This window comes from Diceros bicornis, chromosome 10 (assembly GCF_020826845.1).
Source record: "Diceros bicornis minor isolate mBicDic1 chromosome 10, mDicBic1.mat.cur, whole genome shotgun sequence".
Lineage (NCBI taxonomy): Eukaryota > Metazoa > Chordata > Mammalia > Perissodactyla > Rhinocerotidae > Diceros > Diceros bicornis.
This window is the reverse complement of record NC_080749.1, coordinates 21,452,661-21,476,810: the sequence shown is the minus strand read 5'-3', so window position 1 is coordinate 21,476,810 and position 24,150 is coordinate 21,452,661. Positions and strand designations below refer to the sequence as shown.

At 36.8% G+C, this 24,150-nt stretch overlaps 1 protein-coding gene across 1 annotated transcript in view; it reads left to right on the top strand.

Annotated features, from left to right (window-relative positions):
• Window positions 1-2,141: 2,141 nt before the first annotated feature.
• DARS1 (aspartyl-tRNA synthetase 1) overlaps window positions 2,142-24,150 on the top strand; it is a 62,843-nt gene continuing 40,834 nt past the window's right edge. Inside the window, exons 1-4 of the mRNA XM_058548888.1 lie at window positions 2,142-2,376; window positions 4,461-4,518; window positions 7,563-7,655; window positions 22,433-22,535. Of these exons, the coding sequence (XP_058404871.1) occupies window positions 2,311-2,376; window positions 4,461-4,518; window positions 7,563-7,655; window positions 22,433-22,535 (320 nt within the window). The 5' untranslated portion in view covers window positions 2,142-2,310. The remainder of the gene's footprint in view (window positions 2,377-4,460; window positions 4,519-7,562; window positions 7,656-22,432; window positions 22,536-24,150) is intronic.

Sequence of the window (24,150 nt, the reverse complement as noted above, 5' to 3'; positions counted from 1 at the left end):
AGAAATAATACCCAATACCAAATAACCTCCAGGACTATTTTAACTTTTCCCATTCTCCTCAAACTGCCCATCTCTCTTTTCTCCCTCCCCTCTAATCACCAACCCCACCATTCATGACTTAGCCTCTTCCTCCAGAGAAAACAGAAGTCATCAAATGGAAGTTCTCTCATTTTCCTGAAACCAAACATCTACAACTATCCTAGCCTCCTCTCCTCCAGTTGTGATAGAGGAACTGTCCCGCCTCGCCTTGTCCTACCTCCTATTCTTTGAATCCTCTCTCTCCCTTATAAAAAAATCTTACACCATCTCTCAATCCTTCTCTGTCCTGCATATTCATCTTCTTTTTCATGAATACTTCCCCTTAGTTTTTAAATGCATTCAAGTCTCTCTCTCTCAAAAAAAACCTCCACTTGACTTATTCCTCATTAGCTAACATCTACATTTCTCCTTCCCCTCAGATCCAATCTTCTCATTGTCTCCCAAAGACAGGAAAGGAAGTGAAGCTTAGTGGCTAAGAACGTGTATTCTGGCAACACACTACCTGAATTGAAATACATCATTTAATGACTCTGAGACCATGGGCAAGTTACTTCACCTCTCTATGCCCCAACTTCCCCATATGTAAAAAGATTTTAATATTCTCTCTCTGATAACGTTGGTGTAAGAATTAAACGAATTAGTATGTATAAAACACTGACCACAGTGCTTGGCACACAGTAAGCACTATATAAAGGTTTGCTATAATCACTTTTACTCTCATTTCTTCACTGTCACTCACTTCTCAGCCCTCTCTGACTCCCTCACTTTACCATCAACAGTGTTTACTAAGAACACCAGTGACCTCTCTGTTGCTAAATTCAACAAATAGTTTTCAGTCATCATCTTACTTGAGGTCTAGGCAACAGTTGACAATGTTAAGACTCTCTTCTTGGAACAATCTCTTCCCTAGTCCAGGACTTCAATTAACGCACCAGTGTCTTACCCATCTTTATTTGTAGCCCAGACCTCTCTTCTACACTCCAGACCCCACAAGGCCAGTAGTTACCTGGACATCTCCCCTTGAATGTCTCAAAGGCATCTCCTATGCACTACATCCAAAACTGAGCCATGATCCTTCTCTCCCTAATCCCCTCTACCTGGAATATTCTTTCAGCCCCCTTCACGTGGCTGACCCCTACTCCTACTTTAGATTTTAGCTTTAGTATCACTTCCTCAGGGGAGCTTGAGGAGAATGCCCTCAAAGAAACTTCCATAGCACCCCCACCTCTACTTCACATACCGGACCCAGGACCACGTCTGTCTTCTCACTGTTGTATCCCAGGCCCTAAATGAGGTAGCCTCCAGAGCCCTTTCACGCGCACTGGGGTCTAGTTGCACTCCTTAACAAATATTAACTGTGCCACTATCAGCCAGGCTAAGACACTACGGAAGTCATTAAAACTTGATGGAGTGCAAAGAAGTCTAGCAGGGGGACAGCATTTAACCAAGCCTCCAAATTACTTTCAACTGCGATAAAACACTCATAAATGACTTTTTTTAAGCCTAACTTGGGGACATTCCACTGGAGATGAGAGATCCATTGGACAACCAACACCAGGCACTGCCTCTAACACTGCAACAGGTCCAGGAAACCAGGGCAACTGCGTGGGGGTTTTTGCCATTGTGTTTACACCTCACTTATCACTTGGGTACCGGTGCCCAATCCTACCTCAGTAAGCCAAATGCCTGTAAGCCAGCACTCCTGTGTCCCAATACACAGAGCAGCGGTTTGCAAAGCGCTCTCCTAGGATCCCGCTGGGGAGAGCGAAGGTGGGGAAGTCCGAGGAAGGAAAAGCCGAGGCCTGAGCTTGGGTGGGTGTTTTAGTGAACAGCCTGCGGTTAAAGCCAGGACGGCCCGATAAAGCCGAGAAGAGAACAGACCAGAAGTCGCAGTTGGGATAGAACTAAAAAGTAATGGAGTTCGACCACACGCCCTCTGGTATCCTGGCACCACGCCCCTTACAGCCAATCCCACGAAACTATAACGAATGCCCGGGGACTCCCTCCAACTCCGCGTAAACGCCATAGAGGCGGGGCAAGAAGAACAGACGGCGGCGCGCGGCAGTGCGCCTTACGGCGCTCCGGGATCTCGAGAAAACTGCGGTTCTCGCGATCTTTCCAGAGCCGACCCTCCACGCGGAGTCCGAGCGCGTGTGCTGTTTCTGGAGTTCCGGGAGGGCGGAGACTGTGCGGGAGGGAGAAGCCCCTCAGGTCTACACTACGGAAGCCTGCGAGGGAGGGTGGTGACCGCTGCCCTGTCCAGTTGTCTCGATGCCCAGCGCCGACGCCAGCCGCAGGAGTCAGGAGAAGCCGCGGGAGATCATGGACGCGGCGGAAGTGGGTTTCCTCCTTCCCCGGGCCTGGGAGGACGGACCCCGGGGCCGGACTGCGCTGAGGGAGGGAGTAGGGTGAGCGGGGCCGTGCCCTCGGGGTCTCTGTCGGCACTTTGTGTGCAGGCCGCGGGCCTAGGCTCCGGGCGCCCAGAGCCCTCACCCGGCCTCCAGGGCCCTTGCGCGAGCGGCGTGGCCAGACCCACTCCGGATCACGTTTCTCAGAGGGGCGCCTGGGAGGCCTGGCCTTCAAGAAGCGTGTCCTCGGATGGGCTGGACATGAAGCACCAACTGCCCCGAAAGTAGGAGCGGCGGGGTCACGCTTAAGCCTCCCTGGGTTAGGCACGTCCCTCACGTAGTCATCCTCCTCCCGGAAAATTTTAATGTCCACCTAGTAATCGGTTTTAATCAGCCCTCGTGTTCCTAGTGTTTTTGCAAATAATGACAGTACTTCCTAAAACGATCTGCCAATATGTTTAATGACCATTTTCCATGGGACAGCTTTAAAGAACGCTTGTCATTTTTATTTCCTTTCTCCAAGTGACCCAGTGAGGTAGGTAGGGAAGTTTGCAGAAAATGCATTTGAGATGAAGTGACCCAAAATGATGTGGGTAATTCATAACACCCAGTGGTCCTTCAGTGCTTTTCAGAAATCAAAGTTTGAAACTATGTGACAAGTTATGTGTGCTAAAGTAAAATTGAGCCTTAATCCCAACCTGGCTCTTAATTTATCTATTGAGGAATTACGAGTTTGTGATAGACTACATAAGGAATAGGCCATCTTAAGAATATTAGGTGGAATAAGGGTTGCTGATACATGAACAGTACTAATAAGTGACCCCTTTTTTTTTTCTGTTCACACACACTAACTATTGATGCTCCTTCATGCTACATTGTGTGACTGTCTCTCTCTACTAGGGCTGGGGTTATCTTTGTTTTTAAGGTGTTTTTTTTTTTTTTTAATTTGCAACAAAAAAATGTTTTTTTCATTAAGCACCTTAACATGTTGTCTGGTTTATTTTGGTATAAACGAAATCCCATCCAGATCTAAAGGAGAGGATTACAACACTCTACAGCTGTAGAGTGACAGAAACTAATTGTTTCAACAATATCTTAAGTTCCTTTATAGAGTCTAAAGAAATTATTTTTGTGTATTCTTGATATGATTAAATATATAAACTAACAATGCACCCTTGCAGATAGCGTAGGTCTAGATATAAGATATAACTTGGGTATACCGGTACCCAAGTGATAAGTGAGGTGTGAACAGAATGGCTAGATAAAAGGTAGATATTGTGGCAGAGTTATGTCATTTTATAGCTAGAAGAATCTTAAGAGATCATTTTAGAAGTAAAGTGAGATTAAAATAAAAGGCCACTTATTTATTTAATAAGTATAGTTTGTTAATAATAGTCTGGACTCTAGGCCTCCTGTTTCCTGTTCCAGACTTTAAATCTGTAGGAAGAAATTTGATATTACATTGTCAGTGTTGAACCACTTGCAACCTGGTATGCTGAAGCTGGTTTTTAGAAACAGGAAGCTGGTGAATTTTTTGATGATGTTTTACAAAAAGAAAGTTGTAGTTAGCTTAAATCCAACATCTCTGATTTCTAAAAACTGTGAACATCTGGTGCTCAGAAAGCTTACCCAAAAACTCTGGTTCTCTTTGAACATCTCTTCCTGTAATAGGAAGTTAATAAAACTGTGGTACTTCATCCTACTCCCTTTATGGAGGAAATTTATATCCCTACTTTGAAGTAGTGTAATCTCCTTTTGAAGTAGGTAGTTAAGATATGTTGTACATCTGTGTAAATTTTATCTGAGAGTGCTATTATGTATGGTATATCCATCCAGGAGTGGTGATCTTCAAAACAAACTAAACAGAAACTGAGTGCTTATCCTTTTTCTATAGAGTGCATATGTAAATGATATGACAGATTTCCACACTTTAAAAAACTACCGACTCTCTGGATTAATGAAATGGTCCTGAAAGTTAAAACTAATTCATTTTCATATCTATTTGTAGTCATGTGTTTACTGTGCTGTTAGTGTTTAAATAAAAAGTCATAATGCAAAAACATTTTTTTGCAGGATTTTGCTAAAGAAAGATATGGAGTAACTTCAATGATACAATCACAAGAAAAACCAGGTTAGTAGCTATGTGATAATAAATAAAGCTCTTTTTTCTTTTCTCATTCCAGGAAGCTCTTCATAAAGTTTTAAGTAAGGTTGGCATAACTCTGAAAACATTAAATGACGTTAATAACCCAAGCAGATGCCATAACCCTGAGTAAACATTGTCAGTTTAGGATCCCTAATCTGGAAAAGGAAGAAAAGATGTTAAATGAGTATATTTTAAATGGTAAATATTAAAAAGATACTCCCAAGTGATTAGGTAAAAGATTTAACTGAGATTTAACTCTGGCCTAAGAGATAAAAGAATGGTTGATAATAACTGCCTTCATCATATGCAACCTTTTTGCATGCTTTATAAAGCCACATTCTTTACTTTTTGCCCTTGACTTTATTAAATTTCTTTGACTTGTCACTTGCTGTTTCTCTCAGACCTGCAGTTTTTCTGTTTGTAAATATATACCTTCCTTTTGTTTGTATTTTATATATGTAATTTCAACAGATTTATCTTAACTATTTAATAATAATTTTTCTTTTGGTAGACAGCCCAGATTAGACCTTTAAATTCTGGCCCGTTGGAAGTACTAAGTACTCCTAATTTAGAGGCTTGCCTATAAAATTTATGCTTTGGAAATGATACACCTCCAGGTCCATTTTATTGTTATTTTGGATTCAATGTATTGCATGATCACAAAATTACTTTTCCTTCCTAGCTTTGTTGGAAAAGTATAAAAATAAAAGACTCACTATGTTTGCTAAAAATAAACCATTTCCAAAAGATAAAGATGGTGAAGTAAAATAGTTGAGTATAAAATAGGATACAAGCAATATAATACAGAAGATGACATTCCCCTGCCAGCACAAGCAGGAGGGGTCATTTGAGACTCTTTTTCAGCTCAAGTATCTTCCCGAATTGTACTTCCTTGAGCTCTAACACAAAGAAGCTCACTGGAGTTTCACTCTCTTACATAAGCCCCAGTCACCCGTTGCCATAATTACTGTTCCCATTTGGCTGGGAAATCCAGACTACTGTCTTCTACTTACAAGCTCTCCCCACCAGAGGGAAAGATAAATTATGTATGTAATCTGATTACAGTAACATAACAGTAAAATTCTGCCTTCAGTTTTATCTTTGCTAGCATTCTAATACTTTGCTCAACATAAAGTTTCCTTTCCCATCTGCTTCCATTTCCCCAAATTCCTTTATTCTAATGCCAATGACCTAAAAGTGTGGAGGAGGTAGTAGTTTTTCAAACTGAAACCCTACTGCCGTTGATCATTGCCTCAGCCAGTCATACTGGTGGGAGTGTTACACGTGCCCCAAGTATGTGTGAGTATGTTAAAGGTTGAGAACCCCTATGATGATTAGTGGGAATACCACATGAAAGAAGGGCCATTCTTCTTTTTTTTTCAAAGTACTATTAAAATTACCTTTATCTTAACATTTATTTAAAAGTCTACTCTTAGATTTATGTTATTCTGTTTCATTTGGTTTTCATTGCCTAGTTAGTAAGTCGTTTGCTTTTTAAATCTTAGCATTTTCATATCTGTCTTTTAAAATTTTATGCTGGTTTGTCTGTCTTTTCCCTTTCACACTTTCTTTTGCCTGAGTTTACAACAGCTGGCAACTTCTAAGTTGGCTTAACTCTATAAGATCTGTTGGCAGTGTTTTGCAGAAATTCTTTTGTGATGCCCATTGACTTAAAAATTCCTCATTCATTCTGTTTGCTTTTGGCAATGAGAATCATGGTATTCTTCTGTACATCATATTCTCTCTAAGCTGCATCTTTGCTTCAAGAGACAAATTATAAATACATTTAGACGTAGTAGGTAAAATATAATTTGATTTCATTATAATATCCCCCCCAAAGGTATTTTTAGTATTGTAGAAACTAGGTTTTGTTGCACGTGATGTTGACAGATTTGGTTACAATTAGGCAATGTAACCTTTGAAAATAGAGATCTTTTATTACTCTTGGTGTCATGATGTCATGTCTATTACTATATTTTTAATTAATCCTTAAATTTTTTTCTCTAATATTCAAATTATTGCATATTTAAAATGATAACAAAACGATTTCTGGATCATGAATGCCTCGTATCACTATCTTCACCTAATAGTTGTTTTGTCACAGTTTTCCTGTTTGAGGGGCCCTAGATGGATGTAATACTTTGTTATTGGTATTGGGGGAATAGTTGTTGGGGCTCACTTACAGCCAAAAGGGGAATTTATTGGCTCACATAACTATAGGAAACAAAGAGTGAAATGGCATAAGGCATGATTGGATGTAGAGGCTCAAGCAGCATCTTCAGGGCTTTTGGTCTCCACTTCTTGGCTCTGCTTCTTTTAGATTATTTGCCTTATTCTCTCGTCCTGCAAACTCGGGTGGTAGAAACTGCAGCCGTGGGTTTACACCATCTCAAGTCAGCAACCCCAGGGAAGAGAGCTTCATCTTCAGAATCTCAATATTGTTAAGTCCCAGAGAAGGACTTGGATTAGCTCAGTTTGAGTAACATGCCGTTCCCTGGATCAGTCACTGTGTCCTGGGGAATGGGGTACTGTGACTATCCAGGCCTGGCAGAGAATCCTCCCTGGTGGCTAGGTGACTTACATACTATGGCAGGCAAGCAAAAATACCATGTCCGCTTAGGCAAAGGCAGGTGAAGACAGGCTCTATTTGGCGTTATAAGTCATTAAAGTGTTTAGCAGATTTGCGTTTTGAAACTCTCTCTTTGACTCCAATATAGACTGAATTAGGGGATCAGGGGATTGCCAGTTAGAAGGCTATTGCTGTAGTTTAGGCAAGAAATAATAGTGCTTTGGTTTGGGATGGTGGCTATGAAGATGAAGGAGAATTGGATAGATTTTAGAGCGATATTTAGAAAGTACAGTTTGCAAAACTTGAGGCAAATACATATGGAGGGTGACAAAAAAAGAAGGTGGTGTCGGAGATTGAAAATTAAGATAATACCAAGTACTTATGCTAGCTGTCAAACCAAAATAATTATGATCTCTTTGTAAATTCTTAATTAGAAAATTGTTTCACTTATTTGCTGCAGATCGAGTTTTGGTTCGGGTTAGTGACTTGACAGTACAAAAAGCTGATGAAGTTGTTTGGGTGCGTGCAAGGGTTCATACAAGCAGAGCTAAAGGTAAGATTGATTTAATGATTAAATCCTTTTGATAAGTACTCTGATTTTTTGTTTTGCAAATTCCTCACAGACCAATTAAATCTTTAAAAACAAAACAAAAATACCTGTTTTCTTTCTTAAATCACTGTAAAGTATTAATCCATGGTTAATTAATTTTAGGTTCTTAGAAGATATGCTTGAAAATAATTTGACCTTAAAGACTCAGATGAAATCTAAGACTTTAAGGTACTTTTCTAGCATCTCTCAAAAGTTTAATATTTTGAAGTGAAGAGTGTTTTTGAGAAGCTTTTCATTTGTAAATATTCTAATATTTAGAGAGAGAGGTGGAAGAGAGAGAAGGCTATAAGACTGGGTTGTCCAATACAGTAGCCACTAGCTACATGTAGCCTTTTAAATTTAAATTAAAATTCAATAGCTCAGTCCCCAGCTGTATTTTGAGTGCTTAATAGCCGTAGTGTCTAGTGGCTCCCATATTGGACAGACAGCACAAATACAGAATATTTTTATCATTGTAGAAAGTTCTATTGGACAGTACTAAGAATTTAGCATTAATAATAGAGAAGAAAGATTAGGATAGTTTAGACAAACCTCAATTCCTTATGGAAAATTGTCCTTGCCTAGTATTCAGAATTGTCTAAAAATATTAATGACACTTGTATTAGTTTATAAGTTTTATACTTTTCACAAACGTTTTCACATTTGATCATTCCTACAAATTTGTAAAGTAGGCAGAACAGGCATTGCTATTCCACTTGATAAATGAGGAGTCTGAGGCTCAGAATGATAAAGGTACTTGCCCAAGTTCTCATAGTAATTGGTAGAATACGAACTGAATCCAGAAGCTTTCTAAGACACCTGTCTCCCTAGCACAGTTAATTGCTTCTGTAGTATTTAATACATTCTGTGTTATAGCATTTCTTACATGGTGTTTTAAAATATTTATTATAGAATTATCTACGCCCATTGTTTTTAAAATTCCAACATTTTATACATATATCTCACTCTCAGGATCACTACTATTAAGAGTTTGTCTATTCTTCCAAGATCCTCCCTCCAAATAGATAAATACGGATGGACTTTGAGAAGGATACTGGGGAAGTTTTAACTTTTTTGCCTTCCTGAAAGGTTGGGCCATTTATTCTACCAACAGATAATCACGTTGTATTGTAATCCTGCATTTACTTGTCTTTCTCCCATTAGACTGGGAGCCCTTGTGGGGAGCCTTTGTTTTGTCCAAACTGGGCACATTGTTTCCTAAACGTAGTTATTTAGCAAATTACAAGATTGAATACATGCTACCTGTAAGCTTGAACGAAGAATACTTCCCTTCACTCCCATCCCAAAAATGGAACACTTGGAGTATCAATAAGGATAACTGCAGTGAACTGAAACACATCAGATATGTTTAAATCCGTAAGTTTATAATAATGCTAAGGCAAACAAACAGAAAACCTAGGTGGTCACCCAATGGAACAAGCTCATTATTTTGAACTGGTAAGTAAAGAGCAAGTATCATTTCTGTATGATTTGTATACCACTGGCTAATCAAATGGTAGATGTGGGGAAGTGCCTCTTTAGAGAAGTATTCCAGCTAATGAAGTGAAAAAAGAATGTTAGAACGTCACCATCTTTGCCTCTAGTAAGCTGTCTAGGCATTGATAATCAGTGATTGCTAACAACACAATAGAGAGACAACCAAAAATATTTTGTCTGTTCCTGAAAGAACACAACACCGCCCAATAAAGTAGTCTTGCCCAAAAAATTGTACCTGAATCTCAGTAAGCCTTTAGATCTAACTACCAACTTACAAGAAAAACATAGCACAAAGGAACGAATGTGTTAAATGACAATCAGCAAAATCTAGACTATAGAAAACTACTGGGCAAAAACAACCTGGTCTCTTCAACAAATAAATTGAAAAGGGAGAGGGAACCTATGGATTAAAATGGACTTAAGATATCTCTCAACCAATCACTTATTTGGATCCTAATTTAAATATATAGTTTAAAAAAAAAAAAAGGTACACTTGACACTCTTGGAAATTTAAACATTGACTGTATATTTGATGTTAAAAAATTGTTCATGTTGGGGCCGGCCCGGTGGTGTAGCAGTTAAGTGCGCGAGCTCCACTGCAGCAGTCAGAGTTTGCAGGTTCGGATCCCGGGTGCGCACTGATGCATTGCTTGTCAAGCCATGCTGTGGCGGCGTCCCATATAAAGTAGAGGAGGATGGGCATGGATGTTAGCCCAGGGCCAGTTTTCCTCAGCAAAAAGAGGAGAATTGTCATTGGATGTTAGTTAGCTCAGGGCTGATCTTCCTCTCACACACACAAAAAAATTGTTCATTTCTTTTAGTTGAGGTAATAGAAATGTGGTAACATTTTTAAAAAGATCTTATTTCTTAGGGATCCATACTCAATTATGTACAGATAAAATAATTTGGCTGAAGTTTGCTTCAGAACAGTACAGGAATTGAGGGATTAGTGGATTGGGGTAAAGCTGAGACAAGAAATGGCATGAGTTGATAATTATTGAAGTATGTGGAGATTATAGGTAGACATTGGTATCATTTATAATGATCATTTTGTCCTTTTCTTTCAAATGTTTATCTCACTCCTGATGAGTTATTTTATGACTTTAGGTGTTCTGCATAAAATGTCATTAGAAAACAATGCCAAAGTTTAAAATGTTGACTAAAAGTAGTTTTCTTCTAGTCCAGGTTTTCTGTTACCAGGAATAGATGTCAAATTTTATCAGACTTTTTTCCAGCAATTTTTTGCTTCAAAATATAATTGTGTTGAATGTACTTAGAGGTTCATTATACTATTCTTTCTGCTTTTGTGTTTGAAATTTTCTATATAATAAGAAATTAAAAATATAGTTGATCCTCATTATTCATGGATTGTCTACTTGCAAATTCACCTAGTTGCTAAAATGTAATGTAACCCCAGAATCAATACAGTCATGTGTCACCTAACAACGGGGATATGTTCTGAGAAGTGTGTTAGGCAATTTTGTTGTACAAACATCATAGAGTGTACTTACACAAACCTAGGTGGTATAGCCTACTACACACCTAGGCTATTTGGTGCAGCCTATTGCTCCTAGGCTACAAACCTATACAGCATGTTACTGTACTGAATACTGTAGGCAGTTGTAACTCAGTGGTAAGTATTTGTGTGTCTAAACATAGAAAAGGTAGGGTAAAAATACAGTATAAAAGATAAAAAATGGTACACCTGTATAGGACACTTACCATGAATGGAGCTTGCAGGCCTGAAAGTTGCTGTGGGTGAGTCAGTGAGTGAGTGGTAAGTGAATGTGGAAGCCTAGGACATCACTGCACGCTGCTGTAGACTTGATAAACACTATACACTTAGGCTACACTAAATTTATAAAAAAAATATTTTTCTTTCTTCAATAATAAATTAACCTTAGCTTACTGTAACTTTTTTGCTTTATAAATTTTTTAATTTTGTGTAACTTTTTGAATCTTTTGTAATAACACCTAGCTTAAAAGACACATTGTACACCTGTACAAAAATATTTTCTTTTCGTCCTTATTCTATAAGCTTTTTTCTATTTAAAAATTTTTTTTTGTTTTTTGTTTTTTTAACTTTTTAAACTTTCTTGTTAAAAACTAAGACAAACACACACGTTAGCTCAGGCCTGCACAGGGTCAGGATCATCAATATCACTATCTTCTGCCTCCACAGCTTGTCCCACTAAAAGGTCTTCAGGAACAGTAACACGCATGAAGCTGTCATCTCCTATGGTAACAATGCCTTCTTCTGAAATACCTCCTCAAGGACCTGCCTGAGGCTCTTGTTGTGGAGGTGTCTGTCTTTTCAGACAGACATATGTCCGTGGTGGTTCACTTTGTTTCTTTTTTTATCGTAGATTTGCTTGTAAGCAGATGCACCATGAACATTCCTATTAATGAAAACCTTTTGGTGTTGGGAGTCCATGTTTTCAAACTCTTTAAAGAGCTTGTTGAGGTCTGCAAAAGCTTCTGCTAAACTCTTCACTGCGAATTTTCTTGGGGGTTCTTCTTTTTCTTCTGCAGTTTCCTTTTCTCTTGCCACGATGTCACTAGGGGATAGGAATTTTTCAGCTCCGTTATAATTTTATGGGACCACCATTGTATATGCCCTTTCAGTGACTGAAACATAGTTATGTGGTACATGACTGTACTTGTATTTTCACTGTCATTCACAGACATGCCAGACATGCGCATGTGCAGAGTGGTAAAAACTTGAGTCCCCCAATGCATACATTCTCAGCTGAGGTCAAACACAGTGAAGCTCTGCCTTGTATCAGCTCTTATAAACAAATGTCCTTTTTACAATCTATTTAATGCTATGTTCTTCACAGTTTTGTTGGTGATTTGGCGGTTTAAAATGGCTCCCAGGCATAGTGCTGAAGAGTTTTCTAGTGTTCCTAAGTGCAAGAAAGCTATGAGATGCCTTAAAGAGAAAATATGCGTTAGATAAGCTCCATTCAAGCATGAGTTATACTGCTGTTGGCCATGAGTTCAATGATAATGAATCAACAATATATATTAAATAAGTTGTCTTGAAACAGAAACAGAGTTATATATTGATGGACTAATGAAAATATTGTGACCAGAGGCTCACAGGAACCTAACCCTGTATTTCCCGTAGGAGCAGTGGTTCAGTATTCACTAATTCATTGTTCCTGGTGACTTGATAGAATATAACTGCCACAGATAACAAAAATCAACTATAGGGACCAGCCTGGTGGTGTAGCGGTTAAGTTTGTGTGTTCCACTTTGGCGCCCCAGGTTTCACTGGTTTGGATCCTGGGCGCGAACTTACTCACTGTTCATCAGGCCATGCAGAGGTGGCGTCCAACATAGAAGAGCTACAACTCTACGACTATGATACACAACTATGTACTGGGGCTTTGGGGAGAAAAGAGAAAAAGAGGAAGATAGGCAACAGTGTTAGCACGGGGCCAATCTTCCTCAAAAAAAAAAAAAGGAATGCAAACTCTCTAAAAAAAAATCAACTATATGTAATTGCAGTGATTTACAATAATGGATTTCTTAATGTTGAACCATTTTTGGGTTCTTGGAATAAACTGAATTTGTCAAGGGTGTGGGTGGTATTCTTTTAGTGTAGTACTAGGTTAAGTTTCAATAATGTTTTTTTGGAATTTTGCATTGATCTGGTTTTCATAAGTTTTAATTGGAAAATCCTATTTTGTTTTTAAGTTTATATGTCTGTGTGTGTAAGTTACCCAAGTAATATATTAATATTTTCATATGAATTTTTGAAAGATTACAGAAATGACATTCCCTTTTCTTCTCTACTGCCTATTCTGTGCCCCAACCTTTTCTATTAATTCTTGATAATTTGTTCAGTCTTTCCGAAAATCTTTCCTTAAATGCACATATGCAGCACATGCACATACATACATACGTACAGTCTTGTTTTATGTATGTGAGTTTTAATTTGTCTTATTTTGTGTAGATGACATCATATTTTACATGTTATTCTGTAACTTTTTTATTTTCAATTAACAGTGTTTCATGGAGATCCTTCCATGATACTAGTTATAGATCTAGATAAGGTAGTATTTCTCCAAGATAGATGTTTAAAAGAGAAATCGCTGAGTTAAAGGGTATGCATATGCATATTAAAATTTTCTCATATCAGAGTACCCTCCAAAAAAGGTATACTCAGTTATACTCCCACAAATATGTGACAGTACCACTTTCTCCACATTGTTGCCAGTAATGATTGTCAATGTTTTTGATTTCTGCCAAAGTATGTTATCTAAAAAAGTAAATGAAATCTTGTGCTTTGAATTTGCAAAACCCTGATTGCTGCTACTCCTTTCTTCCTGTATCTTACATAGGAACAATTATGTCAATAAATGTGATTTGTTTGGAATCATTCATGTGCTTTTATTCCAGAGGTGGTAACACATTAAAACTGGACATGGGAAAACAACGCATGCTGACAATTTCAAGTAGAGCAAAACTGCAAAACCATGAATAAGGAAATGAAAGAGTTGAAATCATAGTGTCAAAAGTATGACAACTAGAATCCTGTTATGCAAAAAAAAAAAAAAAAAGTCTGTTTATATTGCAAATATCTGTATATTTTTTCCTTAAATTAAGGACAGCATTGTACATTTTTTTTTTATTGATGTTTTAATGGTTTCTAACATTGTGAAATTTTGGGTTGTACATTTTTGTTTGTCCATCACCATATATATGGCTCCCTTCACTCCTTGTGCCCACCCCCCACCCCCACTGCCCCTGGTAACCACAGTCCAGTTTTCTCTGTCCATGTGTTGGTTTATATTCCACATATGAGTGAGATCATACAGTGTTTGTCTTTCTCTTTCTGGCTTATTTCACTTAACATAATACGCTCCAGGCCCATCCATGTTGTTGCAAATGGGACGATTTTGTCTTTTTTTATGGCTGAGTAGTATTCCATTGTATATATATATACCACATTTTCTTCATCCAATCGTCAGTCGAGGGACACTTAGGTTGCTTCCACTTGGCTGTGGTGAATAATGCTGCAATGAACATAGGGGTGCATAAGCCTCTTTGGATTGTTGATTTCAGGTGCGTTGGATAGAGTCCCAGTAGTGGGATGGCTGGATCATAGGGCATCTCTATTTTTAATTCTTTGAGGAATCTCCATACCGTTTTCCATAGAGGCTGCACCAATTTGCATTCCCACCAGCTGTGTATGAGGGTTCCTGTTTCTCCACATCCTCTCCAACATTTGTTGTTTTTTGTCTTGGTGATTATAGCCATTCTAACAGGCGTGAGGTGGTATCTTAGTGTTGTTTTGATTTGCATTTCCCTGATGATTAGTGATGTTGAGCATCTTTTCATATGCCTATTGGCCATCTGTATATCTTCCTTGGAGAAATGTCTCTTCATTTCCTCTGCCCATTTTTTGATGGGGTTGTTTGTTTTTTTTGTTGTTCAATTGTGTGAGTTCTTTATATATTATGGAGATCAACCCCTTGTCAGATGTATGTTTTGCAAATATTCTCTCCCAGCTGGTTGGTTGTCTGTTCATCTTGATTCTGGTTTCATTTGTCTTATAAAAGCTCTTTAATCTGATAACGTCCCACTTGTTTATTTTTTCTTTAGTTTCCCTAGTCTGGGTAGGCATGTCATCCGAAAAGATTCCTTTAAAACCAATGTCAAATAGTGTGTTGCCTATATTTTCTTCTATGAGTTTTATAGTTTCAGGTCTCACCTTCAGGTCTTTGATCCATTTTGAGTTAATTTTTGTGAATGGCGATAGCACATGGTCCACTTTCATTCTTTTGCATGTGGCTGTCCAGTTTTCCCAACACCATTTATTGAAGAGACTTTCCTTTCTCCATTGCATGTTCTTAGCACCTTTGTCGAAAATTAGCTGTCCGTATATGTGTGGTTTTATTTCTGGGCTTTCAATTCTGTTCCATTGATCTGTGTGTCTGTTTTTGTACCAGTACCATGCTGTTTTGATTACTGTTGCTTTGTAGTATGTTTTGAAGTCAGGGATTGTGATGCCTCCTGCTTTGTTCTTTTTTCTTAGGATTTCTTTAGCTATTCGGGGTTTTTTGTTGCCCCATATAAATTTTAGTATTCTTTTTTCTGTTTCTGTGAAGAATGTCATTGGGATTCTGATTGGGATTGCATTGAATCTGTAGATTGCTTTAGGTAATATAGACATTTTAACTATGTTTATTCTTCCAATCCACGTGCATGGGATATCTTTCCATTTCTTTATGTCATCATGGATTTCTTTCAATAATGTCTTGTAGTTCTCATTGTATGGGTCCTTCACCTCCTTGGTAAGATTTATTCCTAGGTATTTTATTCTTTTTGTTGCAATTGTAAATGGTATTATCTTTTTGAGCTCTCTTTCTGTTAGTTCATTATTAGCATACAGAAATGCAACTGATTTTTGTAGATTGATTTTGTACCCTGCAACTTTGCTGTAGTTGTTGATTATTTCTAATAGTTTTCCAACAGATTCTTTAGGGTTTTCTATATGTATAATCATGTCATCTGCAAATAGTGAGAGTTTCACTTCTTCGTTGCCTGTTTGGATTCCTTTTATTCCTTTTTCTTGCCTAATTGCTCTGGCCAAAACCTCCAGTACTATGTTGAACAGGATTGGTGAGAGTGGGCAGCCCTGCCTCGTTCCTGTTCTCAGAGGAATGGCTTTCAGTCTTTCCCCGTTGAGTATGATGTTGGCTGTGAGTTTGTCATATATGGCCTTTATTATGTTGAGGTACTTTCCTTCTATTCTCCTTTTATTGAGAGTTTTTATCATAAATGGATGTTGTATCTTGTCAAATGCCTTCTCTGCGTCTATTGAGATGATCATGTGGTTTTTATTCTTTGTTTTGTTGATGTGATGTATCACATTGCTTGATTTGCGGATGTTGAACCATCCCTGCGTCCCTGGTATAAATCCCACTTGATCATGGTGTATGATCTTTTTAATGTATTGTTGTATTCAGTTTGCCAATATTTTGTTGAGGATTTTTGCATCAACGTTCATCAGCGATATTGGCCTGTAATTTTCTTTCTTTGTATTGTCTTTGTCTGGTTTTGGTATCAGGGTGATGTTGGCCTCGTAGAATGATTTAGGAAGTGTTCCATCTTCCTCTATTTTTTGGAATAGTTTGAGAAGGATGGGTATTAAATCTTCTTTGAATGTTTGATAAAATCCACTGGAGAAGCCATCTGGTCCTGGACTTTTATTTTTTGGGAGGTTTTTGATTACTATTTCAATCTCTTTACTTGTTATTGGTGTATTCAGATTCTCCATTTCTTCTTGGTTCGATTTTGGGAGGTTGTATAAGTCTAAGAATTTATCCATTTCTTCTAGATTGTCCAATTTGTTGGCATATAATTTCTCATAGTATTCTCTTATAATCCTCTGTATTCCCGTGGTATCCGTTGTAATTTCTCCTCTTTCATTTCTAATTTTATTTACTTGAGCCTTTTCTCTTTTTTTCTTAGTTAAGTCTGGCTAAGGGTTTGTCAATTTTGTTTATCTTCTCGAAGAACCAACTCTTTGTTTCATTAATCCTTTCTACTGGCTTTTTGGTCTCAATTTCATTTATTTCTGCTCTGATTTTTATTATTTCTCTCCTTCTGCTGGCTTTGGGCTTTGTTCTTCTTTTTCTAGTTCTGTTAGGTGTAATTTAAGGTTGCCTATTTGGGCTTTTTCTTGTTTGTTAAGGTGGGCTTGTATCGCTATGAGTTTCCCTCTCAGGACCGCTTTTGCTGCATCCCATATGGTTTGATATGGCATATTATCATTTTCGTTTGTTTCCAGATAGTTTTTGATTTCTCCTTTAATTTCGTCAATGATCCATTGGTTGTTCAGTAGCATGTTGTTTAATCTCCACATTTTTGTCACTTTCCCAGTTTTTTTTTCATGGTTCATTTCCAGTTTCATAGCCTTATGGTCTGAAAAGATGCTTGTTATGATTTCAATCTTCTTAAATTTATTGAGGCTTGCTTTGTTTCCCAACGTATGGTCTATCCTAGAGAATGTTCCTTGCGCGCTTGAGAAGAATGTGTAGTCAGCTGTTTTTGGATGGAGTGCTCTGTATATGTCTACTAGGTCCATCTCGTCCAGTTTTTCATTTAAGTCTACTATTTCTTTATTGATTTTTTTGTCTGGATGATCTATCCATTGTTGTAAGTGGGGTGTTAAGATCCCCTACTATTATTCTGTTGTTGTTGATTTCTCCTTTTAGGTTTGTTAATAGTTGCTTTATGTACATTGGTGCTCCTATGTTGGGTGCATATATATTTATAAGTGATATGTTTATAAGTGATATGTTTGTACATATTTTTAAAAATTAAGATCATTTCTTACAGTAGGTTTATGTATGCCATCCCTAAAATCAGGTATTTTATATAGGGCTAAGGAGAAATTTTTGACTCTTGATAGGCTTAAAATTAGTTTCTTTCAGTTGCGAAAGCTTATGAGCTAAGTCTGCATATTGAAAGAGTAATTGAAATGTGTGTGGTTCCTTTCAAATTTTGTACGTACTACATGGAAGTCATTGTCACAAATAATTTTCTTTCAGTGCTATTCTTCCTATATACTTACTTATACTTCCAAAATAGCTAGTTTATTTTCATATCAGATAGTTTAAGATTTTTAATACCAAAGGTCAGAACCTCAGCTTATATCCATGCAAGAATATTTCAGGGGAAGTAACAAATGGAAAGTACTTGAAAATGTTTAGGTCTTTGTTGTTTTATTCCCTAACTGATTAACATAAATGATGAAGGAAGATGTTAATGTTGGGTGTTAGGAAGTTAAAGTACGTTATCTAAATAATCAGTTCAGGAGCTTGGCAAGCTAAAAGAGTAGGAAGAGATGAAAACATAAGATTGCCTCACATCTTTGATAACCTAGTTCTCCCACGAAAGCCCTCTTCGTTATTGAGCCATCACCATACAGACATAAGAGTAAACCTTTTTGTCTTGACTACCTACCATGTTTGGTCTTCAGCTTAGAAATAAAAATTGCACCTGGTGCTATAAAAGAAAGTTTCCAACTTTACATTTTTCTAAAACAATACTCTTATGTAAATTTAAGAAATAAACCACTTCTAAAAACTTAAGAATCAAAATGCAACACAAATTTTTAACTGTTAAGGACTTAAATTTAAAATATCTGAAAATAGTGAATGCATTTGTCTGTTTTAAACATTGACTTTCTTTTCCTTTCTATAAACTGTCTCCTGGTTGGAGGGTTCCAAGAAGAAAGATGAGTAATATGTAGCAGTTGATTAATCTGTCCTGTAAAGTTCCTATACTAACTTATGCAGTAAGAACTTTTTGCTAAACTGAGAAATACATATTTGCTTCTTAGAATACAAAACAACATATGGATATAGCAAAAATAAAAATTCCAATAGCCCAAGAAAGATATAAAATGAAAAACAGAAGTCTCACAATTCTGGCTCCTCCATCCCCTCACAGTCTCTTCCCCTCAAAATAACCACTGTTTTTCCTTTGTATTCTAGGGAAAAAATGCATTTAGAAGCATAGATATATCCTTTATTTTTAAAATTTACGTAAAAGGGGTCACACACACACTGCTGCTTGTTATCACTCACCAGTGTCTATAAGATAGTGCCTTGCAACACATTGAAGTAAGAAGATCATGCCGTGTGCAGTGTAGCACCCACCAGAGCCAAAAAAAGAACAGTTTTGTTTACTAACACCTGGCAAGAACTTGGTCTCAAAAGTACTTGATAGAGGTCTGAGTGGACAGTTCTATTTACCAGCAAACCAGGTCTGGTTTTGTTTTGTGTCTTTTAAAAATCTTTTTGAGTGGACCTAGTATTTGGAAGGTTCTAGTATTTGAAAGTGCTTTGAACACAGAAAGCTTGAGAACTGTAGCATTAGAGTCACATGTAGATCTGTTCCACCAGTGAAGACTACGTAAATATGAAGTGAGTGATAATAGAACTTCAGTTCTTTTATATAAATAATACTGTTATGAACATCTTTGTCACTAAGTCTTTTTCCATACTTAATTTCCTTAACGTACATTCTAAGAAATATATTTCTTGAGTCAAAGAGAGCATTTTTAAGCCTTTTAATACCCATTGCCAAACTGTTCTCTGAAAGCATTGTGTGAGTTTACCTTTCCATCAGCAAATTATGAAGGAACGTTTTTCACTTAATTCTCCCAAGCATTGGATAATATTATATATTTTTAAATCTTTGCTAATTTAAGAGGTAAATAACGTGTCATCATTGTTTACTTCAACTTGCATTATTTTCATTTCCAGTAACATTTTTTTCCTTACTAGGGTTTTTTTCTTTTTCTTTCAAGTTATCTATTCTAGTCCATTGCCCATTTATCTATTGGGATCTCAATGTTCTTTACTCATAAATCTTTCAGATCTTTATGTATTAAAGATATTACTCATATAGGTTACATGTCATTCAGCAAATATTTTTTCCTAGAGTGTTTTCTTTTAATTTTTTGTGTATAGACGTTCTATATTTTTTAAACTTAGAAAGTTCTCCCTTCTTTTTTAATCTTCTGAATTCCATCTAGAATTAGGATCTCTTTTCTCTAATGGGGTCTGTTCTCAATCCTTATACTCCATTGATCTGGCTGTTTTTTTGCTGGTACATTTTTACTTAACTGTAGGTTTATAATATAATATGCTCATGGTACTGGTCTCACTAATTCACCCCTTCCTCCCATCCGTTGGCTTTTTTAAAAAATAAGAGGTTTAATTTTTAGAATTAGATACAATAAACACATTAAACATTAAAAGAGAACAGTGAACCTTTTTCACATCACCCATAATCGTTGACTTCATGATTTCTTTTCCCTAGCAGGCATGTCAAATCTTAGGGAGTGCATTTGCTTCTATATTTAGCCTCTTAAAACTTCTCAGGTTCTGCATATTGCTTGTGTTGAATCTTGAACATGGCCAGGACTTCCTTTTAACCCATACCTTTCTTCTACACCTACCTCTGATTGTATTGTCCTCTTAAAAATTATTTTTTCTGATTACAAAAGCAGTACATGCTTATTGTAGAAAGTTCAGAAAATACAGAAAGATAGGAAGAACAGAATAATTTCCTATAATTTCACCATCTGTTAATAGCCACATTTTGGTCAGTGGCTAATACAATCAGTTTCACGTTTTGGTGGTTTTTTCCCTATGCAGTCAATTTTAATATACTTCTTACACAAACAAAATCGAGATTATACTCTATATATGGTTTTATCACTTTTTTCCCGTAATAGTCTATCATGAGTGTCTAACAAATATTTACTTCATGTTCTTAGCACCCAGCATAGTTTTTGCACATAATAATACAGCTGTGAAATAGGAATCGTAATCAGTCCTCAGATAAGTAGCCAGTAGCAGTGGTGCTATTAATAATAATAATAATAAACATTAATTAGTAATATTAATTTATAGTTAAAATTAATTGGGTGTCTGTTACAACTCTAAACATATTACTTATATAATCCTTAAGATTATAGAAGAAAATTCCATAGTAATATACTGTTATTTTCTCCATTTTGCAGATGAAGGACTAAGGCATTAAGTGGTTTAATAATTTTCCCACAGGCCCGTTCATAGGAAGTGATAGGATATGAACCTAGGTCTTTTGATTCCAAAGCTTTTACTCTTTACGAAACCCTTAGCACTAAATGTTACCCCCTCGTGCTGACCCAGAGACATTTTCCTGTGCTCACCCTTTGTAAGTCCTATGAATTCTCCATTCTCTCTCAAAGTCTTCTGTGTAGCACTGGAGTTCATCACAGGATGACTTTGTAGCGCAGCTAGGTCTGTGCTGCCTCTGTCTGCACTATTAGAGCAGCTAAAATACTTAACTAAATCATGCACATTACCTTCCATTTCACACTAACATTCTGTTCTAAGTGGGTTAATATCTGGCTGTGGTTTCAGTAGTTCCCGGGATTGATGTCGTTTTGATCCATCTGCAGATTTCTCTATGGTAATGATCTTTATCCATTCGATATTTTAAAGTCCCTTTGAATTTGTTTAGTACATGTAACTTTTTTAAGATTTTACTTTGTGACTGGATCATACTCCAAAGGAAAGGGAAGATGGCTGTCTATTTAGTGGTAAAAATGTGTCAATCATGTGTCTCGGAAGTCCATAGATTATGTCTGTGTTAGCACTTTGTTTTCAACCTATCTTTTTCTTTTTTTTAACTCAAAATTGCTGTCTGATTTGCATTTCAAAATGTTGGAAGTAATAACTGTAAGTCTGCTTGGATTTTTGCTTAGCTAATTCACAGTATAAAGATAATTCTCAGTTTAAAAACCAAAAATTTCTTTTGATGTTTTGCAAGATAATCTGATGAGAAAAGTGGTCTTGAAAAGATTTAAGTTGTTTTCTGAGGAAGTAGTTTTCCAAAACTTGATCAGAGACTTACAAAGGATCTACTTTGGAGGAAAGGGATGTCACAAGAATACATAGTGACTGAAATCTGTTATGAATAATATTTTTCAAAAGGTTAAGAATAAGAAATGACGGTTCCTTATGAAAGGAGGGGGAATCAAGAGGCCCAGACTATATAAAAATAAAACTGGTTATAGGGCATAAAGAGAATGATCTTTTATAGACAAAGTAAATTATTCGGAGTAAAAGAAATCTGGAATTATTATGAAGGATGAAAGATTAGAAAGATGATGAAGGAAAATAGAACATGAAAGAAACTAGCCTGTCATTCTAAATGCTCTTTAAAATGTACTTTGGTAGGAAGTAAAATGGACCACCCCAATAGAATGCTTGTGTTCTTGTTACTAAACACTCTGTTAGTACTTTTGTGATTGCATAATTGAAGCTTCCATGGTGGTTAGCACAATGCCTTTCCCTGTAGAATATATTAGCTATTGAATGAATGTTGAAAGTGATCTGAAGTTACTTGAAATTTGTTTAACAAACTAATGCAGTGACAATAATTCCTGATTTATAATATTTTTTTTGAAATTAGTGATTTGCCTATGTTCTTGTAACAAACATGTTAAAAGCGTTTTTTGTTACTCATAGTAGGAACGTGGGTTTCTTTACAGCTTGTCATTTGAGGAGTATGAGTATTTTGGCTGTGGAAGCCAGATACACGTGTGTGTACATGCCAGATGAGTATAGTAAAATTTTGGCCCAATTTTAAAGTAGAGAAGCATTTTCCTTCTTTGTAAGACCTGAAGTAGCATGTCCTTAATACACTTGTGTTCTTTCATTCAGGAAAGCAGTGTTTCTTAGTCCTACGTCAGCAGCAGTTTAATGTCCAGGCTCTTGTGGCGGTGGGAGACCATGCAAGCAAGCAGATGGTTAAATTTGCTGCCAAGTAAGTAAGCAATTATATCCTGTTGTCAGAATAAACAGTGGTGGGAACCAAGACTCCCAGGGGTTTGGACCATTTTCATATATTAACATCAATGCTTCGTTTGTTTAAAAGTGTAGTTATTTAAACTGTCAGTTCAGTGTTGCTGAATACATTAAACTTACAAAAGAGAAAATATGGAACACAGGCTTGAAATTCATTTGGAGCTGCTGAAGCAGCACTGTCTACAGACAAGTCACATGTACTTTCAAGTAGAGTCACAAAAAGCCTGGCAGCCTGAACACAGGAAAGCAACTTGATCTCCTCGCGTTTCCTGAGCTTCGTTTCCTCCCTCCCTCTCCCCGTTTGAGATTTGCATATTAAGCAACAAGTTTTCTAACTGAATAAAGTGTATAAAATACAAGAATGTAGTTTTGTAAATCATTCCCTCCTGAAGGAAGTGAAAAAAAATGTTATGACGTGTTACAACTTTTAAATTTGACACCAAAAGGGTTAAAAAAAAAAAAAAAGTAAAAATTGCTTCCCCACCACCACCACAAACGTGTTGCTGTCTGGCTCAGAGGTCTGTAGAAGCGCATTGTTTTGTTCAGTTTGCAAGAGGCAGGATTAGAGATAGTGTAGGGGGCGTGCATGCTGTAGCTCTTAAGATAATAGTAGTTGATGCCACAGCATCAACTGTTGTTGATTTGTTTGTATGTTTTTTTCTCAGTCAAAATTTTATTTCCATGATAATGATCAAAGAAGACTTGGAAAAATGGACTGTTTTACGTTTTAAGTAATAGGGTACTTCATAGGTGTAAATGTTTTTTAAAAGAAAGAAATTCAATCTAGAGTAAGTGTTATATTTTTTCTGTTGATTTTTATCTCTGTTCTTTAGATGTATGCTTTCAAAGATGAGTTAATATAGATAGAATTATCAATTTTAGAACTAGAGAAAAACTACAAATGATCTAATTTTACATTCTGATTTCTATTTGGGCCATCCCTGACTCCCCCAGCACAGTGTTTTACATATAGTGGATGCTTAGCAACTGGTTTTGGTTGAGATCTGCTTATCAAATTTACTTTCATTGTATCATAGCAATACCTGTACTCTGGTTTAAAAATTCCAGTGCCATTAATTACATCAATTCACTGATGAACTCTGTAGTATTAGTACTGCTAGTACAGTAGCCCCCCCCTCGCCCTGTCTCCCAGTCCTGCTGCCCAGACTGTCACTTTCATCTTTTCTACCTGTATCTTTTGGTAACTACATTTGCTGTTTTCATCTCACAGTCTGTAAGTGTGCTTGTGGGGTGTGTTTGTCATCTAGTCTTTTAAGGTCAATCTGTATCCTATGAAGTGGGACATAAATAAGCTTGGTCCCTAGAAATAAACTTTATCTATACAGAGAGCCTTCTGTAAAAAGAGCCCCTGGAAACCACAGACATAGATGCTAAATTATATTTAATATCCTGAAAAATACTGGAAAAATGTCAACTTCAAATCAATAAACAATGTTTATGCTTTTGTCTCTTATATAGTAAATTGGTTCTGAAAACTAATAGATGAAGCTGGAAGTTTTATGTAGACTATATTTTTCCTTTAAACTGCATTATAACCTCAGTGTTACATTCCT